The 26,794-nt window shown below is 41.4% G+C and overlaps 1 protein-coding gene across 5 annotated transcripts in view; it reads right to left on the bottom strand.

Moving 5' to 3' along the window:
• epn3a (epsin 3a) overlaps positions 1-26,794 on the bottom strand; it is a 95,252-nt gene that overhangs the window by 2,767 nt on the left and 65,691 nt on the right. For 3 of the 5 annotated variants that reach the window (XM_060942514.1, XM_060942515.1, XM_060942513.1), the window contains exons 4-10: positions 11,136-11,213; positions 10,661-10,747; positions 9,701-9,787; positions 9,317-9,455; positions 4,755-4,916; positions 4,573-4,632; positions 4,240-4,476 (exon numbers count right to left, since the gene is read on the bottom strand). In XM_060942514.1, the coding sequence (XP_060798497.1) occupies positions 4,240-4,476; positions 4,573-4,632; positions 4,755-4,916; positions 9,317-9,455; positions 9,701-9,787; positions 10,661-10,747; positions 11,136-11,213 (850 nt within the window). The remainder of the gene's footprint in view (positions 1-4,239; positions 4,477-4,572; positions 4,633-4,754; positions 4,917-9,316; positions 9,456-9,700; positions 9,788-10,660; positions 10,748-11,135; positions 11,214-26,794) is intronic. The other 2 variants (XM_060942516.1, XM_060942517.1) reach the window with 2 other exon arrangements.

Here is a 26,794-nt window from a genome sequence, read left to right as displayed (position 1 = left end):
GCGTACTAACACCTTCTGCGTGCTTCGACAGCGCATTGATACGGAGCTTAGATATCAATGCGCTGCTGAAGCGCCCAGAAGGTGTTAGTACGCCTGTCATTATAGTGCGCACTTTCCATAGCATAGAAAATCTCTACGTTTCAATTTGTGTAACTGAACTTGTTTCATGTCACTGGTCATATAAACCTATGTAAACAGGAAAAACGCGGAAGAGTTTGGTCGCATCTAACTACAGCCCCAAAAAATACCATTGGCCATACTGAGCCTAGCTACATTGCTAACAGGAGTGACAGCGCGTCTGACTGACTGGGAGGTCGCGCAAAGCTCGGAGAGGTACGGAGCAGCTCGTCTCAATTCAGATAAGAGCATATTTCATTATGGAAGTACGGTGGACTGTTCCTTTAAGACGCATCAGCGTGCCGAAATAAAGACGTTATTAACACGCACCTCAGTGCGAAGTATCGCGTTACATTTGTACACATCACCGAGGCTTATTTTCCTGTGTCGAATTCCTGGTTTCCTGATGCGCGTTTCCATTTTTGTCTGTGCCTTTGATGCTCCGTTTGTGCCTCGCCTGACCCTTTGCTTGTTCCACGTTTATGATCTTGCCTCTTTTCCTAACGAAACTACTTCTGCACTTACAGCCGTCTCCTACCCATCCCTGACAGAATGTGGACAGAATAATTCACGTGATGTTTGAAGTATAAAAAGTCGGTGCACGGATAAAAGCAAGACAGATGCGTAAAGGGTGGAATAAATGATGCATCAAGTGAATGTTCCAGTCTTTTCATGGCTCCCTGCGTTTGGCCAATATTCTGACATCATGAATATCCAACATAACAGGAGTTCTTTATGGTTTTCAGTCATCCAGATCAAGCAGAATCTTGATATGGATAGTACGTCTTGGCGAATGGACAGGTGTTTCAGTGGTGTACATCAGGGGTCCAGATGCAGACCCAACCAAGTTTTTCAGTTTATCAAACAAAAATGTTGTAACAGAACTGATCACCATAGGGGAAAAAAAATTAATTACTCCATAGTTTAACAATTTTTTTTTAAGCAAAACCTTTGCCATTTTAAACAAACCATCTGTTGAGACGTATCCAATCACGTGCATGTATGCAAATTATATAGCTGAATGCAGCTCATGATCACTTCATTTTGCTTTTACTTAAGTGATGAACTTCAGGGTTTCTGCAGGCTTGAACAAGTTCAATTTAAGACTTTTTAAGACCATAACAGGTTAAATTTAAGACTTATGCCACACAAAAAAAAAAGAAAACTGGGAGAGCCTGAATTACTTTCAAAATAAAATTTATTATCATTCACCAATGAACTCATTACATCGCTAGGGTGCGCTCTTGCATTAATGAGGAACTAAGTTGCAGTGGAGCCAAAGACATCCCGCAAATCACTTGAGGATGAGGCGTTCGATTCCGTACGGTTTGTGTGTTGTAGCGTTACAGTTCACACGGAGTTAGCTGATGCACTGTCTCGAGACGTGCTTGGACCTGACAACGGTGAACAAAATTGAGTGATGGCATGTGATTGTTGCAGACTTTTATGGGCAGCCTGGTGCTTCTCCGCTTTCGCGTGCGACTCCGGTGCCTTTACACCCAGGGTGCTGAGTTTGAGTGTTCTTTTGCACAATGTGCAGTACGCCTCAAACGGATTGTTCGGTAGACGTTTTAACCAGTCTACGAAATCATTGCGTTCAAGCCAGCAGTCGTTAAACTTGCATTTGCCCATTTTGCTACAAACCGTGATGATCTCCCTCACTTCTTTTAGGCTATACTGTCTAAATGCGCGCGTGCCATGCCCTGTGCATCACCATGCCAACCGGGCTAGACGCCGGATTCCAGTGTCTCATTTGTAGTTTGCAGCGTAGCCTACTGACACTAAGTAGGCCTAGCCTATATGACAAACGCTACGTTCACACTGCAAGGCTTAATGCTCAATTCCGATTTTTTTTTGTGAAATCCGATTTTTTTGTGAGGTCGTTCACATTAACAAATATATGCGACTTGTATGTGATCCTCAGTATGAACGAAAAGCGACCTAAAAGTGTTCCGCATGCGCACTGCGGGATACGACGACGTCACACGCAGTGAGCATGGCCAGTGTTTACGGAAGTAAAACCGCCCGGTTGCGGTATGACCCATCCAATCTAGCTTGAATAGCTGCATCCCCCCAAATGGAAATCAGCTCCCTAACCTCTGCGTCCTTCCATTGAGAAGATTCAGAACCTTCACAGCCCGAAGCGTCCCTCGCATTGATGTCATGCGCAGGGGCGCAGATACGTTTTTTGAACTGGGGGGGACAAAAAACTGGGGGGGACAAAGCTGCCAGCAAACCAACCCCAACCCCAATATGCCTGTCAAACTTGTTGTGGGTTACCATAGCAACCAAGCTCGAGCTCGCAACCTGTGCAGTCTGCGCAGCTCAACCAACTGAATATCAGTCTTTGTTTTGTTTTATGCGAGTTGTTGCAACTATGTATACACTGCTGTGCACCTCAATAAACCGAATGGTAATTAGTCTTTTGATTTTTCCGTGAGGTTTGCCTTATGCAAAGAAAGACAGCATAGACGGTTTTTCCTCCCTATAAGTGGGGGGGACTGAGCGAGGTGAATTTAAATCTGGGTGGGACGAGTCCCCCCCTCTATCTGCGCCCGTGATTATGCGCCATGTTGTTGTAACTTTTTTTGAGAGACCCGCCGCCTACTTCAGCGCAGAATAGTGACGTTTGTGGCTTGTTGATGACGTGTAAGTCGGATGAATGCGACCTGGCGGTTCAGACTGAAGTCGCATAAAGAGCGGATAGGAATCGGAATTAGGACCACATATCCAAACGGCCTGGGTCGGATTTGAAAAAATCGGATCTGTGTCGTTCATATTGTCAATAAAAGATCGGATACAGGTCACATATGGGCGAAAAGATCGGATTTGAGTCACTTCAGCCTGCAGTGTGAACGTAGCCTAAGACCCCGTCCACACGTAGCCGGGTATCTGCTAAATCGAAGATATTTTTCTACGTTTTGGCCTGTCATCCACATGAAAACACATCAAAAACGAATATTTAAAAAAACTCCGGGCAAAGTGAAGATTTTTGAAAACTCCATGTATGCCTTTTCGTGTAGACAGAGATAACCGGAGTTTTGCGTTTTAGAACGTCACAATCTGCGCCAAAAAAATGACAACAAATCTGCCCTGACGTCAAACGTGCGACCTTTGTTTACTGCAGAAGCCAGATTAAGCATGGACAAAGAGTAATGGATCGGAGTAGTGCCTTGAAAGCGTTAATTATTGTGCAGGTGCTATTTACATGTTTAATTTTAGAAGCCCAACTACTGATAAGATTCCCAATCAACGTTTTCTTGCGTCTTTTGAAGTTTATACTCCAAAATTGTGTTTAGAAGCAATTCTGTCTCCGAGTCTGTCCAGACGAACGAGCTTGGCGCCATGTTTTATGTTTAGGCGGAAGTGACGCCAACAGAGGGCTATTCTGATGTGATTAGGGGGTAGGATTTGGGGAAATAATGCCATCTACAGGTTTGGAATGCTTATGAATGTGATTGAAAACGCAGATGTTCGGTTATGTGTGGAAGGGATTTTTTTCGAAGACGAGGTGGTGTGGATAAAACATTTTTATAAACGGGGGGGGGGGGAATGTTCGGTTTTAAAAATACCCGGCTACGTGTGTACATGGCCTAATTATGAATATCACCAACGCATTTAACAAAAAAAGCGAATGGGGTAAATGGACGTAAGGATTTAAGACTTCACAAAATTACATTTAAGACCTACAATGCAAAATATGCTCGTATTTTAGACTTTTTAAGGCCTTAAATTAGGATTATCAAATTTTAGACTTTTTAAGACTCCGCGGAAACCCTGAACTAATTTAAATTTTATTTTTATTCACAGACGTTCATAGATTTACCCACTCTGCTCTATTCAGCGAAGTGACGATGAAAACGTTTAAAGATGATCGGCAGAGACGGTGTAAAGACAAGAGAAGTGCGTGTTTATTCTCTGCTTCAAAATAAAGTCAGTGGCGCGAGTTGAAAGTGAGAACATGAAGCGCCAGTGTGAAACACAGCCATGAACTAAATCACCAACGGTTAAGCGTTAAAAGGTAAAGCAGTTCCTTAAATGGAAACATCTATAATTTCAGTTTTATTGCAGAAACATTTTAAAATCTTTTAGCGTGTTGTGAAACATCCATCGTGGTCTCACCTGTTAAAAACGGGTTTAAGTTTTTAGGAGCATGGTTCTGTGGGATCAAGGAGTCGAGGTTGACGAGCGAGGCCGCTGTGGGGCCCAGGAAGGCTTCCGGAGTGTGACAGGTCCGAGGCACTGGCTCTGCTAAACTCTCTCCCAAACGAGAGAAGTCAAACAACTCTGGACTTCCCTCACTACGGCCATTAATGTTCACCTGGCCTCCATCCATGGCGTCATCAAAACGATCTCCATCTAACAAAAATGGCAATATGGTTTACAATACTAAAACTCAATACGAAAAGATAGAAATTAACTAATTAGTGCTTTATTAAGGGCTAATATTATTACCCATGGGACTCCCAGGCCGTGGTGACGAGCCTTTGACTGGGATAGCGGACCCTTTTCTGTCTGTTGTCAAAGGAGAGAAGAGATCTATTCCTGTGGCTGCTCAAACAAGGGCATGCACATCCATACAGTATGATGCAACTCTTGATGTATTCATTTTGGTTAATGAAATGACATGTTTATACCAGCAGCTGAGATCCATGTCTGATTCGAGGGAACAGGACTGGGGGCATTCTGAGGAGCTTCCCATGGGTCAGGAGGACGTGACCGATGGTCCCAGGGCTGAGAGCGAAGACTGGAAGGTGCTGCCCAGGAGCTTCCAGTACCTCGAGTTGAGGAGCTTGGTTCTGTTTGAAAATATTGTCCTGTAATACACTTAGAGTAGTCTTGTGGTTTCTGAAAGATGCTCGGTTTAATAACAGCACCCTAGTCCTCAAATCGAGGATCAGAAGTACAACCCATCACACCTTATTCACATTGTTGTTTAAAAAGTTTATTGGGGATTATTGAAAGGGACGTCATTTAGATCATGGATTTTTATAACATTTGGCCAATAATATATATTAGTGCTGTCAAGCGATTAAAATATTTAATCGCGATTAATGTCGCGACTGTCATAGTTAACTCGCGATTAATCGCAATTTAATCGCACATTTTTGTCACATGAAAAAACATTGTAATTCTCTTATCAGCATAAAAAAGTGAATGGGCTTGCTCACCGTTCGAACTACGGGGGTACTCGGGGGATCCGAGATCCCCTGAAACAGACATGAGATCCCTTGAAAACATGATTTGGGAAATGTTGGGGGGTCTCTGAAATATTGGCAAAATGATGTTTATTGACATAGCAATCGTGTGTAACGGGAAGCATTTGCATATCCGAAGTGAGCGCACGATGGAGATCCGCGCTCTGAGACAAGCGCAAGCACCCCCCCCAGGGAAAAAAAAAGGGACCCCCCGAAAATATCGGCATAGTTCGAACACTGGTTGTACCAATGTTTTTTTTTTTTTTTTATTGCAGAGCATAACACGTCTTGTCACAGCCACTGCAAAGTGGGGCTGGAGCCGCCGATGGGAAAACGAAACCTAAGCCGAGCACCGTGGCTCTTCGGGGGAGGGCAGAGGACTCTGGCTGTGCGGGGCGTGGCATCATGTCACAGAGCGTTAATCTCGCGATAAAAAAATTATCGCCGTTAAAATTGAGTCAAGTTAACGCGTTAATAATGTGACATTTTTGACAGCACTAATATATAAATAAAAGTGCTGTCAAAGTTAACGCGATCTCAATTTAACGCGATTTAAAAAAATAGTGCCGTTAACGCAAATTCTAATTTGGCCCTGCGAGTCACCCGTAGTTCCTGTTGAGGCTTGTCGCGCGCTGCTTCAATAAGAGTACGTGTGAGTGATGGAGAAAGGCATAGACATATAAACATCCTCGCCGCCATATTGGATGTGGCAAAGTGGAGATTCTTCAGCCGTCTCTGGTATAGCGTCTAGACAGTAGCCGCGAATAAAGATGCCTCATTCATGTGCTGCATTTAACTGTACCAACAGGTTTACCGTCCAAACGAGATCACATGGGATTAGCTTTCACAGGCGAGACTGGAAAAATACTTTTCAATACTGTTCCTTCAGTCTTCAGTTTCCCAGCTCATCTCCACCGGGGGGGTGTAGAGTTATAAGCAGTGAGAATTAGATAATACAGTGCCACACTATGATGAACGTTTTTGAACGTATGATGAATGTTTTTATTTTTATCTGTTTTTTCTTCTTTTATGGCAAATACTTCTCTTCAAAATAAACTAATGAAGAGTAAAATAAAAAAAATTTTTATTTTCACAATGATATGCACTTTATTTTTCATCCCTTGGTTTTCTCATCTAATATGGAAGTTATGGATGTCAGTGGCTGTGACAAGACGTGTTATGCTCTGCAATTAAAAAAAAAAAAAACACATTGGTATAAAGCAAGCCCATTCACTTTTTTATGCTGATAAGAGAATTACAATGGTTTTTCATGTGACAAAAATGTGCGATTAAATTGTGATTAATCGCGAGTTAACTATGACAGTCGCGACATTAATCGCGATTAAATATTTTAATTGCTTGACAGCACTAATATATATAAAATGGATCTGTTTTATCCTGGTAGATCAACTGTTAATTATTTCCACTGTCACAAAGGCTTATGTCTTTGTTCACATGCTCCGACATAAAAGCATTACTTGAAGTTTATTTATTGAGAATGATTAAATAAAGGGACTGGTTAAAGTGGTTAACCCTGGGTTAATTTGTAGAAAATCGACTGATCTGTTAACAAGATTCCGTAAGTGTTTGGCAACGGCAAGAAGAAAAAGAAGAGCCTCCGTCCAAGGTAAAAATCAACGGGCACACCCCTTGTTCACAGTGAAACCTTAAACGTTATTGACTGTGTTTCTGAACTTCAGTACTGCCAAGTATAAAGTTTATGAGCAATTATTACTGCTCAACTAATTTTTTTATGAACTGTAAACATTTACTTTAGCAAATCAGCACTGCTAAAGTATAGCCCGGCGCACACGGGCAATTTTCCGTCGCTTGGTCGTGCAACTTTTTGACATGAAAAATTGCTTTGTGCGTGGATATTTGTGATGGCGATTTTTTTTGTTGTTGTTGTTGCTTGCGACAGATCGCAGGTATCAAACATGCCCGATATTCTGCGATTTAAAAAAAAAAAAAAAAAAGCCAGTCACTGACTTGTTGCAGAGATATCACCGCATGTGCATCTCCTTGCGATAACGAAGCGATCACCTCCAAAGGCTAAGCCAATCCCCGCCCACGAAGTAGTCATGTGATTTCCACGTGACTTGCATCTCCCTCCTCAAATCGCCCACCGGTCGCAGATAATCGCGATACGCTTGCGACGAGAAGTCGCCCGTGTGCACCGGGCTTAAGCATATGTGAATAATCAGGACTATTAAAGTAAATGTTTGTGAAGTCAGTACTGCTAAACATTTGTGAACATTCAGTACAGCCAAATACGATTCTGAAGAATTAGTACCACTAAAGTAAACATTTATGAACGATCAGTACTGCGAAATAAGATTATGAAAAAAAATCAGTACTACTGAAATAAGCATTTCTGAACAATCAGTACTACTAAATAAGCTTATGAAGAATCAGTACCACCGAACATATGAACAATCCTCTTATTAAAAATCAAACATTATGAACAATCAACACTGCTAAATAAGATTTCATAAATCAGTACTACTAAACGATTATGAACAAAATCAGTACCACTAAGGTAAAAATTTATGAACAATTAGTACTGCGAAATAAGATTCTGAAGAATCAGTACCACTAAAGTAAACATTTATGAATGATCAGTACTACAAAATAAGATTATGAAAAATCAGTACTACTGAAATAAGCATTTTTGAACAAATCAGTACTACTAAATAAGCTTATGAGGAATCAGTACCACTAAACATGAACAATCCTCTTATTAAAAATCAGTACTACTAAATGATTATGAAGAATCAGTACTGAAATAAGATTATGAAAAAGCGGTGCCACTAAAGTAAACATTTTTCATAATCTTATTTCAGTACTGATTGTTCATAATTGTTTAGTAGTACTGATTTATTTAAAATCTTATTTAGCAGTACTGATTTTTAATAAGAGGATTGTTCATGTTTAGTGGTACTGATTCCTCATAAGCTTATTTAGTAGTACTGACTGTTCATAAATGCTTATTTCAGTAGTACTGATTTTTCATAATCTTATTTTGTAGTACTGATCATTCATAAATGTTTAGTGTACTGATTCTTCAGAATCTTATTTCGCAGTACTAATTGTTCATAAATTTTTACCTTAGTGGTACTGATTTTGTTCATAATCGTTTAGTAGTACTGATTTATGAAATCTTATTTAGCAGTGTTGATTGTTCATAAATGTTTAGTGGTACTGATTTTTAATAACAGGATTGTTCATAAATGTTCGGTGGTACTGATTGTTCATAAGCTTATTTAGTAGTACTGATTGTTCAGAAATGCTTATTTCAGTAGTACTGATTTTTTTTCATAATCTTATTTCGCAGTACTGATCGTTCATAAATGTTTACTTTAGTGGCACCGATTTATGAACGATCAGTACTGCGAAATAAGATTCTGAAGAATCAGTGCCACTAAACATTTAGGAAAAATCAGTACTGCTAAATAAGCTTATTCAAAATCAGTACTACTAAACATTTAGGAACAATCAGTACTGAAATAAAATTATGAAAAATTAGTACTAAAGTAAACATTTATGAACATTCAGTACAGCTAAATCAGTACTACTGAAATAAGCATTTATGAACAATCAGTACTACTAAAGTAAAAGTTTTTGAAAAATCAGCCCTGCTACAGTAAACATTTTTAATCTGTAGCCAACGAATGAACTAATTAGGAAAGAAAAATTGTGTACGGCTGTTACAAGCACTCCATCTGAAGGCATTTTCACCTCAGCTGGCGGTTTTTTGTTAACCCCCATCACATTCATCAGAACTTCCATTACACAGGATCGAAAACACTCAAACGCTATAACAGACTGTAACTGAATGACTATAACAACGTCATCATTAAGTGTGATAAACACACACACACACAATCATTTTAAAAATTTGGTCATCGAAGCCTAGTAGTAAATAAGATGTGGGGTTTTTTTTTTGGATTGTTTCATTAGGATTAAAGAATGCGATGTAATGAGGACATGGACAACGTTACCCAGAGAATCCCACGGGTCGACCTTCAGTGGTCCCACAGCCTGCGCGTGACCACCAGCTCCAGACCGATCCCAGGGGTTGGCACTAGGTGGCGCTTCAGAGACCGGAGCAAAAATATCCATCAGATCCAACATAGCAGACTGCCAGCGAGGAGAAACGAAAGAACTTTTAGACAAGGGATTTTTTTTTTTTTATAGGTCATTCCTTACCACTCCGTTTTCACTGGTGCCAGTGCTTTAATGTTTTAGAGAAGGTTAGATATTCAGTAGCTCTTGGATACATCATTAAACATCATTTTAATGGATGATACTGTTAGAGAACCATATCAAAGTCATGAGAGAGGGTCAATAATCAAGGTAAAAGGCTCATGGTTGTTGGTTCATACCCCTCCTGCTTTGGCTTCCATTTCTCTTTTACTCTCTTCAAGAGCTTTCTTGAGCAACGACTCGTCTCCCAGGCGACTTCGCTCCTCCTGGCAACCCACAGAAGACACACGGACATAAAAAGACACGTCAAGTACAGTCATTATTCTGAACTTCGTACACACAACATGCTCGCTAATTCTGATACAAGAATGCAAAGGACACAATGGGTTAAAGTGCCAATTTTATGGCTTACGCTGTACAGACCTGGAAGTTGCTTTGGATAACGTCCACAGATGATGCACAAAAAGTCATATATTAGCAAAAAGAGGAAGTTTGTGGAGAGGACGGAAAGAATTAGCCATTCTGAGTGAGGGGAAATAAGATCACATTTCAAATTAATAATGCCTTTTGAATTTCTGCTTGTAGATTACCAAAAAAAAAAAAATTATGCATTCATATGCATAAAAAAAAGGAGATATGTTTAAAAACAAAAACATATTCCAAAACCACAAATTAACGAACATTAGTACTTTGCTGCAAAGCCGTCATGGGCAACGGCAGCTTCGAGACGTCTACGGTAAGCAGAACGTAGTACCGTGGTTTAATCTCGGTCCATTCTTCTTGCCCAATCATCTTCCGTTCCCCAAGGTTCTACAGGTCTCCCTGGTGGACTCATATTTCTAAACTCCTTCATAAATTTTCAATGGGATTCAAGTGGAAGATCTTCTCGAGTTAGTTTAGCTGCATGCTTGGGGTCATGTTGAAACATCCCTCTTCTCCACACATTCTTCTCCATATCCATATTACAGAATGCTCCCAATTCTGTACTTTACTGTAGGTATGGTCTTCTTGGGATGAGATCATACGTGCAAACCCTCTCCCCCCCCCCCCCCCCCCCCCACTTTCTCCTAACATGACAAGTTCTGCTTTTGCTAATTATGCTTATTTCCCCTCACTGTACGTCCACATAGAGCTCATACCTGCTGATGTTCCTCTTTACTGAGGCTCAGAGCAATCTGGAGCTGCGTCTCTTCATCCATGTCCAAGGTGACAGCAGGAGGAGGCTTCTTTAAAAAGATATGGAGGAGACCATTAGCTTAGGACATGATGCGTTCTTTGATGACTCTTTGTCATGCATGTTGGAGAGTGTGTCCAGGCATCGGAAAACCGAAAGACATACACGAGGCCTTTTGTCATGCGTGTACGATATGGGTAAAAGCAAATCGACAGATAAAGCCATCTCTTCCCGATAATCTGGGATAGGGAGAGAGAGAGATGTGACTCAAGCTGGTTAGTGAAGCACAGAGACATGCGTGCTCCTGTAGCATTCGTGTAAAAGCCAACACATGCGGCATCGGCGACAAAGACAGACATGCGAGCAAGACAGCGAGACATCGAGCTGATCGAGCATGGGGAGGCGGGGTTAGGACGCAGTCACTCCTAGTGGCGCAGTACCTTTTGGGCTTCCTCCTTGCTGAGGCTCATTGCAATCTGGAGTTGTGTCTGTTCATCGATATCCACAGGAGGAGGTGGCTAGAGGAAACGGGGAAGTGATCAGACCTGTGATGAGCTACAGTGACCGATTTCTCGTCAACAACAACGCGACTCATGAAGGTTTAGTAATTGATTCAGGTTTATTAGAATGGTGTGTGTTAGAGACCTCGGGATCAAGCAAAGGCGCCAACGTTGTAAAGACGGACAGCGAAGATGCATTTCTGTTTGCTAATAGAGTAAAAGCGTGTTCTGACCCGATTGATCAGAGCCCGCAGCCTCGCTTCCGTTTTGTACTTGTTCACAAAATCAAGGTTCGTGAATTCACAGGTCATAGGTTAAAGTCGGTGTCCTGCATTCAGGGTGAGCATTGACAAAAATACCCTAGGCATTTCTACAATACAGGATATGCATCATCTCACTGGCCGCTCCATTAGGAACACCTGCTGTTCTCTAATCAGCCGATCGCTCGACAGCAGCACGATGCATCGAATCATACAGATCCGAATCAATAGCGTCAGTTAAATGTTCGAACATCAGAATGGGAAAATTGTGATCTCAAGTTGTGTGTGACTTTCTTTCGCTGTAGCATGGGTGTTGGTTTGAGCCAGACGGACTGGTCTGAGTATTTCAGAAACTGCTGATCTCCTGGGGTTTTCACACACCGTCTCCGTAACCAGAATGGTGCGAAAAACAAAAAACAAAACATCGAGTGAGTGTGCGACAGTTCTGTAGGTGGATACAACAAACACCTTATTGATAAGAGAGCTCTGAGGAAAGTTGACAGACTGGTTCGAGCTTTTGTTTTTGCCAGGAAGGATATAGTAACTCATACAGTGGTGCTTGAAAGTTTGTGAACCCTTTAGAATTTTCTATATTTCTGCATAAATATGACCCAAAACATCAGATTTTCACACAAGTCCTAAAAGTAGATAAACCCAGTTAAACAAATGAGACAAAAATATTATACTCAGTCATTCATTTATTTGAGGAAAATGATCCAATATTACATATCTGTGAGTGGCAAAAGTATGTGAACCTCTAGGATTAGCAGTTAATTTGAAGGTGAAATTAGAGTCAGGTGTTTTCAATCAATGGGACGACAATCAGGTGTGAGTGGGCACCCTGTTTTATTTAAAGAACAGGGATCTATCAAAGTCTGATCTTCACAACACATGTTTGTGGAAGTGCATCATGGCACGAACAAAGGAGATTTCTGAGGACCTCAGAAAAAGCGTTGTTGATGCTCATCAGGCTGGAAAAGGTTACAAAACCATCTCTAAAGAGTTTGGACTCCACCAATCCACAGTCAGACAGATTGTGTATACAGTCCTGCTCACCATTATTGGCACCCCTTCATTTTTTGCATAACCTGTACAATATCTTCAGAAATAAATGGAAATGTACCAAATGTATAGCATCAGGATCTTTTAATTGGAGGTCCAACGAAATTTAACAAAGAAAATTGTTTTTTCAACTTACATATTGTAATTTCAAAGAAGAAACAGAAAAAAAAAACACCATGTGCAGCAATAACGCCACCCCTCTTTAATATTTGGTTGCACACCCTTTGGCAGTGATGACAGCCTCCAAACGTTTCTTGTAGCCATCTATAAGCTTCTTGCACTTCTCAGCTGGTATTTTCTCCCACTCTTCCTTTACATTTTGTTCAAGCTCTTGAATGTTTGCAGGGTTCTTTTCCCCAGTGGCAGATTTCAGCTCACCCCAAAGATTTTTGATTGGCTTGAGATCATTTTAAAACAGTCCATTTTTTCCCTTTTCAACCATTCCTGCGTGCTTTTGGATGTGTGCTTTGGGTCTTTGTCTTGCTGAAAGACCCATGATCTTTGACTCAAACCAAGTTTTCTTACACTGGGTAGGACATTTCCCTCTAAAATATCTTGATAATTCTCTGATTTCATGATTCCGGTGATACGGTCAAGGCCTGCAGTACCAGATGCAGCAAAGCAGCCCCACAGCATTATAGATCCTACACCATGCTTAACTGTTGGTAGGGTGTTCTTTTCCTTGTAGGCTTCATTGCACCATCTGTAAACAAACTGTTGGTGTGCATTGTCAAAAAGCTCTATTTTTGTTTCATCTGCCAACAGAACATTTTCCCAGAAGGATTGCGGTTTGTCCAGGTACTCTTTGGCAAAGATCAGTCATTCCTTTTTATGTCTTTTCCTCAGCAATGGCGTCTTCCTTGGCCTTTGCCCATAAAGCCCTGTTTGGTTTAGTGTGCGGCATATGGTACTTGTTGAAATCATGACCCCAGACTGTTCCAGGTTGGCCTTCAGGTCTTTGGATGTTTGACGTGGTGTTTTTTTCCACCATTCACACCAACTTTCGAAGACTTCTCTCATCAATTTTTCTCTTCCCCCCATGTCCAGAGAGGTTCTTGACAGTTCCATGCTTGGCAAACTTCTTAATAACATTACGCACTGTTGAAACAGGGATACCAAGGTCTTTGGAGATGGCCTTATACCCTTTGGAGGTCTTGTGTATGCTAATAATAGCTCTTCTGATGTCCTCAGACAGCTCCTTTGTCTTCACCATTATGACAAAGGAACAGGGAATAACAGGTGGCTTTTTAAAACATGGAAGTCATCATTCATTGGCTAATTCATGTCACATGGGCACAGACAATTTATTACAGGTGATTCTCATTTGTGATTTACCACAGGTGAGTCATAATGTGTTTCCATACTGATTTACAGCAAAGGGTGCCAATATCAGTGACACAGCAAGCTTTAAATTTTTATATTTTTCCCCTCATTGTTTATTGTTTTAAATTGTTGTTTATCATTTGCTCTTTTGTATCAAACACGAGTTCCCTATAGAAAAAAGTTGTTTCACTTGATTCATTTTTTTCAGGAGATATTCCACATTATGTACTTAAACTTCATGGGTGCCAATAATGGTGAGCAGGACTGTAAATGGAGGAAATTCAAGACCATTGTTACCCTGCCCAGGAGTGGACAACCAACAAAGATCACTCCAAGAGCAAAGTGTGTAATAGTCGTCGAGGTCATGAAGGAGCCCAGGGTAACTTCTAAGCAACTGAAGGCCTCTCTCACATTGGCTAATGTTAATGTTCATGAGTCCACCATCAGGAGAACACTGAACAATAAATGGTGTGCATTGCAGGGTTGCAAGGAGAAAGCCACTGCTCTCCAAAAAGAACATTGCTGCTCATCTGCAGTTTGCTAAAGATCACGTGGACAAGCCAGAAGGCTATTGGAAAAATGTTTTGTGGACGGATGAGACCAAAATAGAACTTTTTGGTTTAAACGAGAAGTGTTTTGTTTGGAGAAAGGAAACCACTGCATTCCAACATAAGAACCTTATCCCATCTGTGAAACACGGTGGTGGTAGTATCATGGTTTGGGCCTGTTTTGCTGCATCTGGGCCAGGACGGCTTGCCATCATTGATGGAACAATGAATTCTGAATTATACCAGCGAATTCTAAAGGACAATGTCAGGACATCTGTCCATGAACTGAATCTCAAGAGAAGGTGGGTCATGCAGCAAGACAACGACCCTAAGCACGCAAGTCGTTCTACCAAAGAATGGTTAAAGAAGAAAAGTTAATGTTTTGGAATGGCCAAGTCAAAGTCCTGACCTTAATCCAATGGAAATGTTGTGGAAGGACCTGAAGCGAGCAGTTCATGTGAGGAAACCCACCAACATCCCAGAGTTGAAGCTGTTCTGTACGGAGGAATGGGCTAAAATTCCTCCAAGCCAGTGTGCAGGACTGATCAACAGTTACCGCAAACGTTTAGTTGCAGTTATTGCTGCACAAGGGGGTCACACCAGATACTGAAAGCAAAGGTTCACATACTTTTGCCACTCACAGATATGTAATATTGGATCATTTTCCTCAATAAATAAATGACCAAGTCTAATATTTTTGTCTCATTTGTTTAACTGGGTTCTCTTTATCTACTTTTAGGACTTGTGTGAAAATCTGATGATGTTTTAGGTCATATTTATGCAGAAATATAGAAAATTCGAAAGGGTTCACAAACTTTCAAGCAACACTATAAATCACTCTTTACAACTGTGGTGAGCAGAAAAGCACATTGGGTTCCACTCCTGCAGCCAAGAACAGGAACCTTAGAATCAAGAATTCCTATTAAAGTGGCCGGCGAGTGTACTTAAATTATATATATTATATATATAGCATAAATGTTATTAATTAACAAATGTATAATAAATGTATAACATTTTTAAATAAAAAAAATTCCATTTTAAAAATTAAATACAAAATTTTATTACTACATCAGCTGCTTCCATACAAATTGTAATTATTAAAAAAAAACAAAATTAAATAAGATGGCAATATTCATGATATTCTGACGATTTATCATGCTATTAATGATCGTGTCACATTATCCAGCCCTGTCTCATATCCTTTCCGTTACAGTGACTCGACCAAATTTTACCCTTATTTAGTTTGTCTGCCGTTTTATCAGTTCAAATGTCTCCGAAATATCTGTAACAAAATTAAATGTAAATGCTACAACTAAACCATAATTTTTTTACAAATGTTTTCATTTTTCATTCTACTTTTATATTTTGCATTCCATATGCACTTTATATTTAATATTTAATATTATATATATATATATATATTTTTTTTCTTTTTATATTGGTAAGCATAGTTTGATCGGGCAGTTGCAAAATAAGAATTTCATTACCCAATAATAAACCGCAGGGCGGCACAGTGGTGTAGTGGTTAGTGCTGTCGCCTCACAGCAAGAAGGTCCGGGTTCGAGCCCCGGGGCCGGCGAGGGCCTTTCTGTGTGGAGTTTGCATGTTCTCCCCGTGTCCGCGTGGGTTTCCTCCGGGTGCTCCGGTTTCCCCCACAGTCCAAAGACATGCAGGTTAGGTTAACTGGTGACTCTAAATTGACCGTAGGTGTGAGTGTGAATGGTTGTCTGTGTCTATGTGTCAGCCCTGTGATGACCTGGCGACTTGTCCAGGGTGTACCCCGCCTTTCGCCCGTAGCTAGCTGGGATAGGCTCCAGCTTGCCTGCGACCCTGTAGAATAGGATAAAGCGGCTAGAGATGAGATGAATAATAAACCGCTGTGTCTGTTATTGTGTATATGACAAACATCTTGAATCTTGAATAAATGCTGGCATCTCTGGGGGAAAAACTTTCTACCAACAACGGACCCAAGAACCATGAAATCATGGCAAGTTATTTATACGACAGTCATTAAAGTCACCGTGATTCTTGCTCATCACCTGCTCAACCCATCTACATGCTTTATGACCTCAGGTTCAGGCTGTATTTAAAATAAGAGCTGTCGTGGTAGGCTTTTTAAAACGGTTTGATGTGACCCTGAACCTTGACCGGCTGGCACCACAGTGATGAAAATGGGGTTGCTGAATATCTACACGTGTAAACTTGAGTTGTTTTACTATATACAGTACTGTGGAACAGCCTTAGGCACAGGCAAAGGAACGCTGCAGAGCAAAAACGCCTTAAAATAATGAAATTAAACGTTTGTACATTAAAAAAAAAAAATTACCGTAGAGAGCAGTGAACAGTAATAAATGAAATAAAGTCAAATATTTGTGAGATGACCCTATTTAAATACAACCCCAATTCCAAAAAAGTTGGGACAAAGTACATAAATAAAATAAAAACAGAATGCAATAATTTACAAATCTCAAAAACTGATATTGTATTCACAATAGAACATAGACAACATATCAAATGTCGAAAGTGAGACATTTTGAAATTTCATGCCAAATATTGGCTCATTTGAAATTTCATGACAGCAACACATCTCAAAAAAGTTGGGACAGGGGCAATAAGAGGCTGGAAAAGTTAAAGGTACAAAAAAGGAACAGCTGGAGGACCAAACTGCAACTCATTAGGTCAATTGGCAATAGGTCATTAACATGACTGGGTATAAAAAGAGCATCTTGGAGTGGCAGCGGCTCTCAGAAGTAAAGATGGGAAGAGGATCACCAATCCCCCTAATTCTGCGCCGACAAATAGTGGAGCAATATCAGAAAGGAGTTCGACAGTGTAAAATTGCAAAGAGTTTGAACATATCATCATCTACAGTGCATAATATCATCAAAAGATTCAGAGAATCTGGAAGAATCTCTGTGCGTAAGGGTCAAGGCCGGAAAACCATACTGGGTGCCCGTGATCTTCGGGCCTTTAGACGGCACTGCATCACATACAGGCATGTTTCTGTATTGGAAATCACAAAATGGGCTCAGGAATATTTCCAGAGAACATTATCTGTGAACACAATTCACCGTGCCATCCGCCGTTGCCAGCTAAAACTCTATAGTTCAAAGAAGAAGCCGTATCTAAACATGATCCAGAAGCGCAGACGTCTTCTCTGGGCCAAGGCTCATTTAAAATGGACTGTGGCAAAGTGGAAAACTGTTCTGTGGTCAGACGAATCAAAATTTGAAGTTCTTTATGGAAATCAGGGACGCCGTGTCATTCGGACTAAAGAGGAGAAGGACGACCCGAGTTGTTATCAGTGCTCAGTTCAGAAGCCTGCATCTCTGATGGTATGGGGTTGCATTAGTGCGTGTGGCATGGGCAGCTTACACATCTGGAAAGACACCATCAATGCTGAAAGGTATATCCAGGTTCTAGAGCAACATATGCTCCCATCCAGACGACGTCTCTTTCAGGGAAGACCTTGCGTTTTCCAACATGACAATGCCAAACCACATACTGCATCAATTACAGCATCATGGCTGCGTAGAAGAAGGGTCCAGGTACTGAACTGGCCAGCCTGCAGTCCAGATCTTTCACCCATAGAAAACATTTGGCGCATCATAAAACGGAAGATACGACAAAAAAGACCTAAGACAGTTGAGCAACTAGAATCCTACATTAGACAAGAACGGGTTAACATTCCTATCCCTAAACTTGAGCAACTTGTCTCCTCAGTCCCCAGACGTTTACAGACTGTTGTAAAGAGAAAAGGGGATGTCTCACAGTGGTAAACATGGTCTTGTCCCAACTTTTTTGAGATGTGTTGTTGTCATGAAATTTAAAATCACCTAATTTTTCTCTTTAAATGATACGTTTTCTCAGTTTAAACATTTGATATGTCATCTATGTTCTATTCTGAATAAAATATGGAATTTTGAAACTTCCACATCATTGCATTCCGTTTTTATTTACAATTTGTACTTCTTCATTTTGCAGCAGCAGCCTTCAGTGTTTTCTGTCTGAAAAGTAAAAAGTGCTCTCTCTTTTGTAATATGCTGCTTTCTTTACCGACATCCAAACATTTTTCTGTAATATTTAATTTTGTGCTGGAAAACTAGTATTTGGACATCTAAAGCGTGTTTGTACTGACTCCATAATGTAGAGGTCATAAAATAAATTGATAAAGTTTGTGCAAAAAAAAAAATAGAGTGTTTAAGACTTGTACACAGTCCTGTAAATAGATTAATTCAGATATCGCCTAAATATTCAGGGCGAAGTAAAAACAGAAATTAACCCTTTCCTTGCTGTAATTAGTTAAAATACCAGTCCCCCCAGGATTCCGCGGGCCTTTTTTGTGATTGTTGCGGGCTAAAATGTCTGATGTTGCGGGGGGGTTTCCAAAAATTGCGATGAAAGTTGCGGTGCTTAGTTTTTTGTTGCGATTACATTGCGGGAGGAAGTGAAATTTGCGAGAAATTGTTGCAATTTTCTCTTTTTGTGATTAAAATTGAGTGATATGTTAAATATTAAGTTATTACCGAAAAACTGTTGATTAAAAAAACAAAGACACTGAGAAATGGTCCTATAAACAACTTTACCAATATAAAAGATTACCAGGACTACAAAAATGCAGAAAAATCGGCTTTACTTATCCAAATGCACCTGTTGGTTCAAAAGTTAAAGTGCAGAGAACCTCACAGCACAACATGAAGTTACCTTAAAATATAATATAAATGCCTCAGCTTTCATGTAAGAAAAAAAACTATTAATACTAGTACTGTGTGCAGGCAGTCTCTCCTGAAGACTAAATTAAACAATAATTATAAACTAATAAAGTAAATGGCTCAGGCTTCATAGAAGAAAAAAACAATTTGAACAGAATCTCACAGTATGATGCTGAAGCTGCCTAAACAATGGAAAATAAAATACCATTTTGGCAAAAATGTTGGCATCCATTAATTTCTTGTATTAAGTAAAAAAATAATGTAAAGTGCGTACAGTCCTTCACTGTAAACATCACACACTTTCAGTAGCAGAATTTAAGCCTATATAAAACACTGACTCAGACATGCTGCTTCTCTTGAACGTATACACGGAAGTAAGGCGGAAGGTAGTTTGTCGACGTCACCTCAAGACGACACCAATGATTGGTCAAATTTGCGGGAAAGTTGCGGTGATTGGATATAACTGCAACACCGCCCTGAATTCGCGGGGAATTTTTGCACTAAAAAGTCAGACTTAAACTGGTATTTGATCGTTTAAGTCTGACTTTGGACGGCACGGTGGCGTAGTGGTTAGCGCTGTCGCCTCACAGCAAGAAGGTTCCGGGTTCGAACCCAGCAGCCGGCGAGGGTCTTTCTGTGCGGAGTTTGCACGTGTCTGCGTGGGTTTCCTCCGGGTGCTCCGGTTTCCCCCACAATCCAAAGACATGCAGTTAGGTTGACGTGGGGTGGCCTTGGGCTGAGGTGCCCTTGAGCAAGGTACCGAACCCCTGACTGCTCCCCGGGCGCTGTAGTGTGGCTGCCCACTGCTCTGAGTGTGTGCGTGTGTTCACCGCTTCAGATGGGTTAAATGCAGAGGATGAATTTCACTGTGCTTGAAGTGTGCATGTGATAAATAAAGGCTGTTTCTTCTTTCTTCTTTCTTTAAGAAAGAAATGCCTGCCCACCAGCACTCACAGCGAGACACACACACACACACAATTTACTCTGTCAACATGCTCTCACAGAGCTGACACATGAGCGCTGAATCAATGCTTCAGTCTATTCAGTCCAGCATCTTAATGCTCACTTAGCACACAGTGTCGGATTATTTAGATTTGTGAACTAAGCTTATGCGAAAGCTCAACAGTGTACAGTACTTTCAACACACTGCATTAGACGTGCACTGATCTGTTAAATCGGAGCCAGTACAGATGCTGAAACACTTTCCATCAAGTTTAAAAAAAACAAACAAACAAACAAAAAAAAACCTTGCTGCAAAAAAGTGTTCACTCACGTGGAAAATGATTAACGAGTAAATTGTTCTACTGATGGTAAATCATAGCAAAGTATTTAATAATGAACTAAAGGCATTACTGTTCAAGTTATTGTCCGACACACTGATTTGTCAACATCAGTTTCGGATTAAATAACAGTTTGGAATGTGTTTAGCGACTTAGGCTACGTTCACACTGCAGGCTGAAGTGACTCAAATCCGATCTCTTCACGCATATGTGACCTGTATCCGATCTTTTATTGACAATATGAACGACACAGATCCGATTTTTTCAAATCCGACCCAGGCCGTTTGGATATGTGGTCCTAATTCCGATTCCTATCCGCTCTTTTCATATGCGACTTCAGTCTGAACCGCCAGGTCGCGTTCATCCGACTTACACGTCATCAACAAGCCACAAACGTCACTATTCTGCGCTGAAGTAGGCGGCGGGTCTCTCAAAAAAAGTTACAACAACATGGCGCATAATCACGGGCGCAGATAGAGGGGGGGACTCGTCCCACCCAGATTTAAATTCACCTCGCTCGGTCCCCCCCACTTATAGGGAGGAAAAAACGTCTATGCTGTCTTTCTTTGCATAAGGCAAACCTCACGGAAAAATCAAAAGACTAATTACCATTCGGTTTATTGAGGTGCACGGCAGTGTATACATAGTTGCAACAACTCACATAAAACAAAACAAAGACTGATATTCGGTTGGTTGAGCTGCGCAGACTGCACAGGTTGCGAGCTCGAGCTTGGTTGCTATGGTAACCCACAACAAGTCTGACAGGCATATCGGGGTTGGGGTTGGTTTGCTGGCAGCTTTGTCCCCCCCAGTTTTTTGTCCCCCCCCCCAGTTCAAAAAACGTATCTGCGCCCCTGCGCGCGCATGACATCAATGCGAGGGACGCTTCGGGCTGTGAAGGTTCTGAATCTTCTCAATGGAAGGACGCAGAGGTTAGGGAGCTGATTTCCATTTGGGGGGATGCAGCTATTCAAGCTAGATTGGATGGGTCATACCGCAACCGGGTGGTTTTACTTCCGTAAACACTGGCCATGCTCACTGCGTGTGACGTCGTCGTATCCTGCAATGCGCATGCGGAACACTTTTAGGTCGCTTTTCGTTCATACTGAGGATCACATACAAGTCGCATATATTTGTTAATGTGAACGACCTCACAAAAAAATCGGATTTCACAAAAAAATCGGAATTGAGCATTAAGCCTTGCAGTGTGAACGTAGCATTAGACATCTTTTCGTAAAGTTGCGTGGAAATACCGTATAATTAAAAATCCCCATCAGATTTACTGTACAAGTTTCATCTCCAACTGACTCTTTGCTTGCTTTAGATCCTTCTCCGTGTTGTACAGCTCCACTGGTTTTCTTAACTCCGACCCGACAGCCAGTCTGAGACAGACTTGGGAACGGGAAATTGGCGTCCCCGAGGACCAACGGGACCGGTGTCTTGCTTTTGTCCACACTGTGCCACACTGTGCCAGGCATGGCTTACTGCAATGCAAGGTTCTCTTTAGAGCACACTACACTCGTGCCCGACTGGCAAAAATTTACTCAAATACCGATGACACCTGCAACAGATGCAAAGAATCACCCGCTAACCACACCCATATGTTCTGGTCCTGTCCACAACTATCGGACTTTTGGAGACAAATTTTTAATACACTGGGAATAATCTCATCTCATCTCATTATCTCTAGCTGCTTTATCCTGTTCTACAGGGTCGCAGGCAAGCTGGAGCCTATCCCAGCTGACTACGGGCGAAAGGCGGGGTTCACCCTGGACAAGTCGCCAGGTCATCACAGGGCTGACACATACAGGGTGTTCACACGGCACATATTTGCATCGATGCTGCACCGATGTATTTTGTTGCGATATATCTTACACCGGGGTAAATTTTGCGCAGCGTTCACACGTCACAACTCTGCTTACTAGAGAGAAGCGTGTTAGCACCGGTGCAGCCCCACTTGCGGTCACACGGCAGTTTCTGCGACCGTGCAATAGTAGCAAAAACTTTATTACTATAATTTCCTTTGATAGTAATAAAGTTTTGATATCATTTCCTATCATTATTACTATCATTTGCGATAGTAATAATGCGGAAATTAAATATGCGCATGTGTGAAAATGTACTTCCTTTTCCCGGTTGTCATGGCATCACCAAGCGCCGAGAAAACAACGTGGATGAAGACACCAGTGTTGCCAGATATTTCTGATGTTTTCCAGCCCAAAATATGTTCAAATCCGCCAAAATGCACTTAAAACTGCCCAATCTGGCAACACTGGAAGACACGTAGTTCTGTTGTTGTTGATATTCACCATTTTGGAAGCGCAAAATACCAGGATGCAAATTATGCAATGCCCGTATGTGATCAACTCTCCTCACGCGTAGCGAGTCTACCCCTGTAGCGTTCAGACGGCCCATTTTATATCGGTGCTGCCCCGCAAACTAGCATTTACTCCGGAGTAAATTTCTTAAACCACCTCCCGAGCAGGGTTAGATTTGCACCGGTTTAAGCAGCTTTCAGGGGCTACACCGCTATAACTTTGTACCGTGTGAACGCTCTACCGGGGCAGCCCCGGTGCTACACCGGAGTAAAAGTTGCCGTGTGAACACCCCTATAGACACAGACAACCATTCACACTCACATTCACACCTACGCTCAATTTAGAGTCACCAGTTAACCTAACCTGCATGTCTTTGGACTGTGGGGGAAACCGGAGCACCCGGAGGAAACCCACGCGGACACGGGGAGAACATGCAAACTCCGCACAGAAAGGCCCTCACCGGCCACGGGGCTCGAACCTGGACCTTCTTGCTGTGAGGCGACAGCGCTAACCACTACACCACCGTGCCGCCACTGGGAATAATATTCAATACAATTCTTAACTCTGATCCACTCACGGCTCTATTTGGGATTCCGCCACCTGGAACTCTTAACCTCTCTTACCTCTTTTCCACCAAATCAGTTCCAGGGCTGGTTCGGGGCCAGTGCTGGTGCTGGTTCGCAACTCGTTCAACTTGCGAGCCAGCTGAGAACCAGTTTGCTTTTCCATAGCTCGCGGTGCTAAGGGGAGCCACGTCATTACGTCGCTGTATACGTCAGTTACGTCGCTACGTTTGCATAAACCTTGGCGCAAATATCGAAGCAAAAACAACACGGAAGAAGCAGCAGCAGCAACAACAACAATAATAATAATAATGGATGACTTCGCGTTTGTACAGCTGCGGCTTCTCGTCGCTTAAAAATGGCGATCTTTCGCGGTCTTGTTATTGTTGTTGGTCTTAACTCCGCCCCCCCGCTGACATAAGTGGTTCTTTCCTCTGGCCCAGCAGAGAGTTGGTGCTAGCCTGGAACCGGCTTTTCTGGCCCCAGAGCCAGTTCTTTGTCAGTGGAAACAGAAAACCCGGTTCCAAACTAAGCACTGGCCCCGAACCAGCCCTGGTGGAAAAGGGGCATCTGTATCCAAGCGGCAGGTCTTGGCCTTTACAACCTTACTGGCAAGGTGCCCGATTTTATTCCGGTGGAAATATGTACTCCCCACATCACAGCTGGCTCAAGGAGGTTCTGAACCATATTGAACTTGAAAAAAAAAAAAAATTCGATTCTGTCTTGCAAAATCAAATAAATCATTCGACAAGACCTGGAGGCCCTTTATCGAATACCCAGAGGATGATTAATCATCATCATCTCCTCCCTCGACAAAAAAAATAAATTAATTAAAAAATTACCCTTATCCCCCCTCTTTTTTTTTTTTTTAAACTTATGTGCTTATTTACTGTATTTTATCTTAGCCAATTACTTTACCCAATTTTTCTGTCTTAGGTTCATTTTATTTCTCGATGTAGGCCACTCTTAGGAGTCGTGGGACACATTGGGTGGGGTGGGGAGGGGTGGGCTAGGGGTTTAGGCAGCTTGGTAGCAAACTAGCACCTTGACTGGTGCGCACCCTTGTGTTCATGAGACCAGTTATTCCTTCCTACGCTGCTATTGTCTGTCTGTATTCGTGTCCAAAATCAAAAAGAATTCTGAAAGATTTACAAGTTTCATTAATGCTGATTTTCTTCACGCGTCACAAAATTACCGACCGCGTTCGCAGCACAGCGGCTTTAGATTTAACCACACCCACAAAACGCCGTAAAAGGCGAAGCTCACAGAGAGCGGAAATCTTCAAAACGATGAAAGATTTCGTGCCTCCTAACCTGCGATAAATCTTCCAGTAACGCAGCTCAGCCACTGCAGCGCATCTGCTACCACACACATACTTCCTCCTTTCACAGGGTACCATTACTTTTTTCCCTAATTGAGCAGCTAGATTTGTGAGAATTTATGGATTTCTTTCTTTCAGTTAGGATTCTTTTTCATTAAATTGTTGTGTAATACATGTGATTTTAAAAATAAATAAATAATCAATTGCAGTCCTCGTCACCAGTTATATACGAGTTCAAGCTTCAATCAAGATTCATATTATGTACAAGTCTCCTCAGGCCATTATTAAAAAATGTTCTGTTTCCGGTCCACCGGCCGGGTGAGTGCTGTTTGTGCGGTTGAATTTTTTTTTTTTAACACCGGTTTTTCGACATTTTTTCGGGTTCGTAAATCTAAAATCGAACTTGACATTTCCACATTCCCAGGGCTTTCCACTAAGGCTCATACTAGCCAGCCATGACAAATAAGTAGCCAGCTGGGGGGAGTAAACACAAAATAAACTCCTGTGCATGCAGTTCCCAGGATTAAATGTATTTTCCACAGACCATTTATTTATTCACTTTACTCAAATACAAAGTAAAATGGCAGTAAATCTTCTTTCTTTTCTTGCGTATTGCATCATGAGGCGTTCCTGGCTTGTAAATCTCTTATTTTCGGTGCATGACACATTCACGCAGCTGAGCATGCTATGAATTAACAACGACAACGGTCTGCAGTGGGGCGACACAATTACACACTCAGCCAACATTTCTCCATTTATGTATGAAAATACACTCCAACCACTCAGTTTGGGTTCATTTACAACCTACGGTGTCTTTTGATGCCAGCACGTAATTGAACGAGAGAAGACTGGTTTACCGGAGACAAAATAAGCGTTATCTCTGCTTCTGTTCCCTCCGACAGCCCCGACACACTACTGCCTCCACCGAGTGCGCGCACACACCGCATGTCGGGGCCGCGGATGAGTTACTCTCCCTTGATCAACGAGTCGGCGGGGAATTTGTGGTTATTATCGGTACAAACAGCGCGAATCACAACTTAAATGAGTGCCGTTCAGTTTGACATTATTGTCAGTCTGTTAGATAAACATTTAATTTTATTAAAATCAAAAATTAATATTTAGAGCCTGTGGGCTACAAAAATAAGTCATTAAAGTAGCCGGCTGGACTTAATCGTGTGGCCGGCAGCCGGCGCTTGTGGAAAGCCCTGCATTCCGCGCAGAATATAGAACTGAATCAGCTCTGCGCATGCGCCGTGCGGCACAAAAAAACGGCAGCCACCATGAAGGAAGGAGATCCGGAGTTTTCAAACATTTGCTTAAGTGTGAAATCGCAAAATGGTATTCTAGCGAACAACAGAATAGGAAAGATTCAGAAAAACAAATCATTCAGTGATCATTTTAATAATCAGGGATCCCAGCAGTAATTGAAAAAAATAGAGGAATGTAAGAAACTATCAGCAGGGGTCAAGGGGGCTGCAAGCCCCCTGAAGCTGTTGAGATTTTAACATTTAAAGAACACATTATAGAACACATTTTTTACATAGATTTAACATAGAAAAGCAACAAAATTTAACAATAATGTGTATCTATTTGATGGCATATTTTGTAATCAATGACATAAGTGGCAAAAAAAAAAAGTTATTTATAAAAATTAGATGAAAATGTAGCTTTGAAGAATATATACTTCTTCTAACCTGGACACTGTTCCGCTATCTCTTTTATGGACGATATCTTTTTTCAACGACATATTCAGGGCTGTGAAATTGTAAATAAGAAATCTGAGGAAAAGGGGGGGGGTCTGGGGGGCACAGCCCCCCAGCATAAGCCGAGGGTCTGGGGCCCGCAGGGCCCCAGACACCAAGCCATTTTAGGTGTTATATGGTGTATTCTGAGCATTTCCTGCAAGTAAAAAATTGATCTCAACAAGTAAATATTTGACTAGTCTTGGTCTTCATTTTGCCATATAAAATACCGATCAACAGTTTTCTCTTTTAAAATGAAAGATCCATGTAAAATACCTTGAAATATCTAATAAGTGCCTGTGTATTTTATCTCTTAATCAAAATAAAAGTAAAAAAAAGTGTAAATAACAATTTAAAGAAATGTTAATAAAAGAAAACTTTGATGGGCCTTTCAAAATGACTTTGTGAAAAATCATGCTCAATATTTAAGTGAGAGATACCTGTTGTCTTCCAAATTACACTTAATTCTT

This window comes from Neoarius graeffei, chromosome 16 (genome assembly GCF_027579695.1).
Source record: "Neoarius graeffei isolate fNeoGra1 chromosome 16, fNeoGra1.pri, whole genome shotgun sequence".
NCBI lineage: Eukaryota > Metazoa > Chordata > Actinopteri > Siluriformes > Ariidae > Neoarius > Neoarius graeffei.
This window is presented reverse-complemented; position numbering and strand designations above follow the sequence as displayed.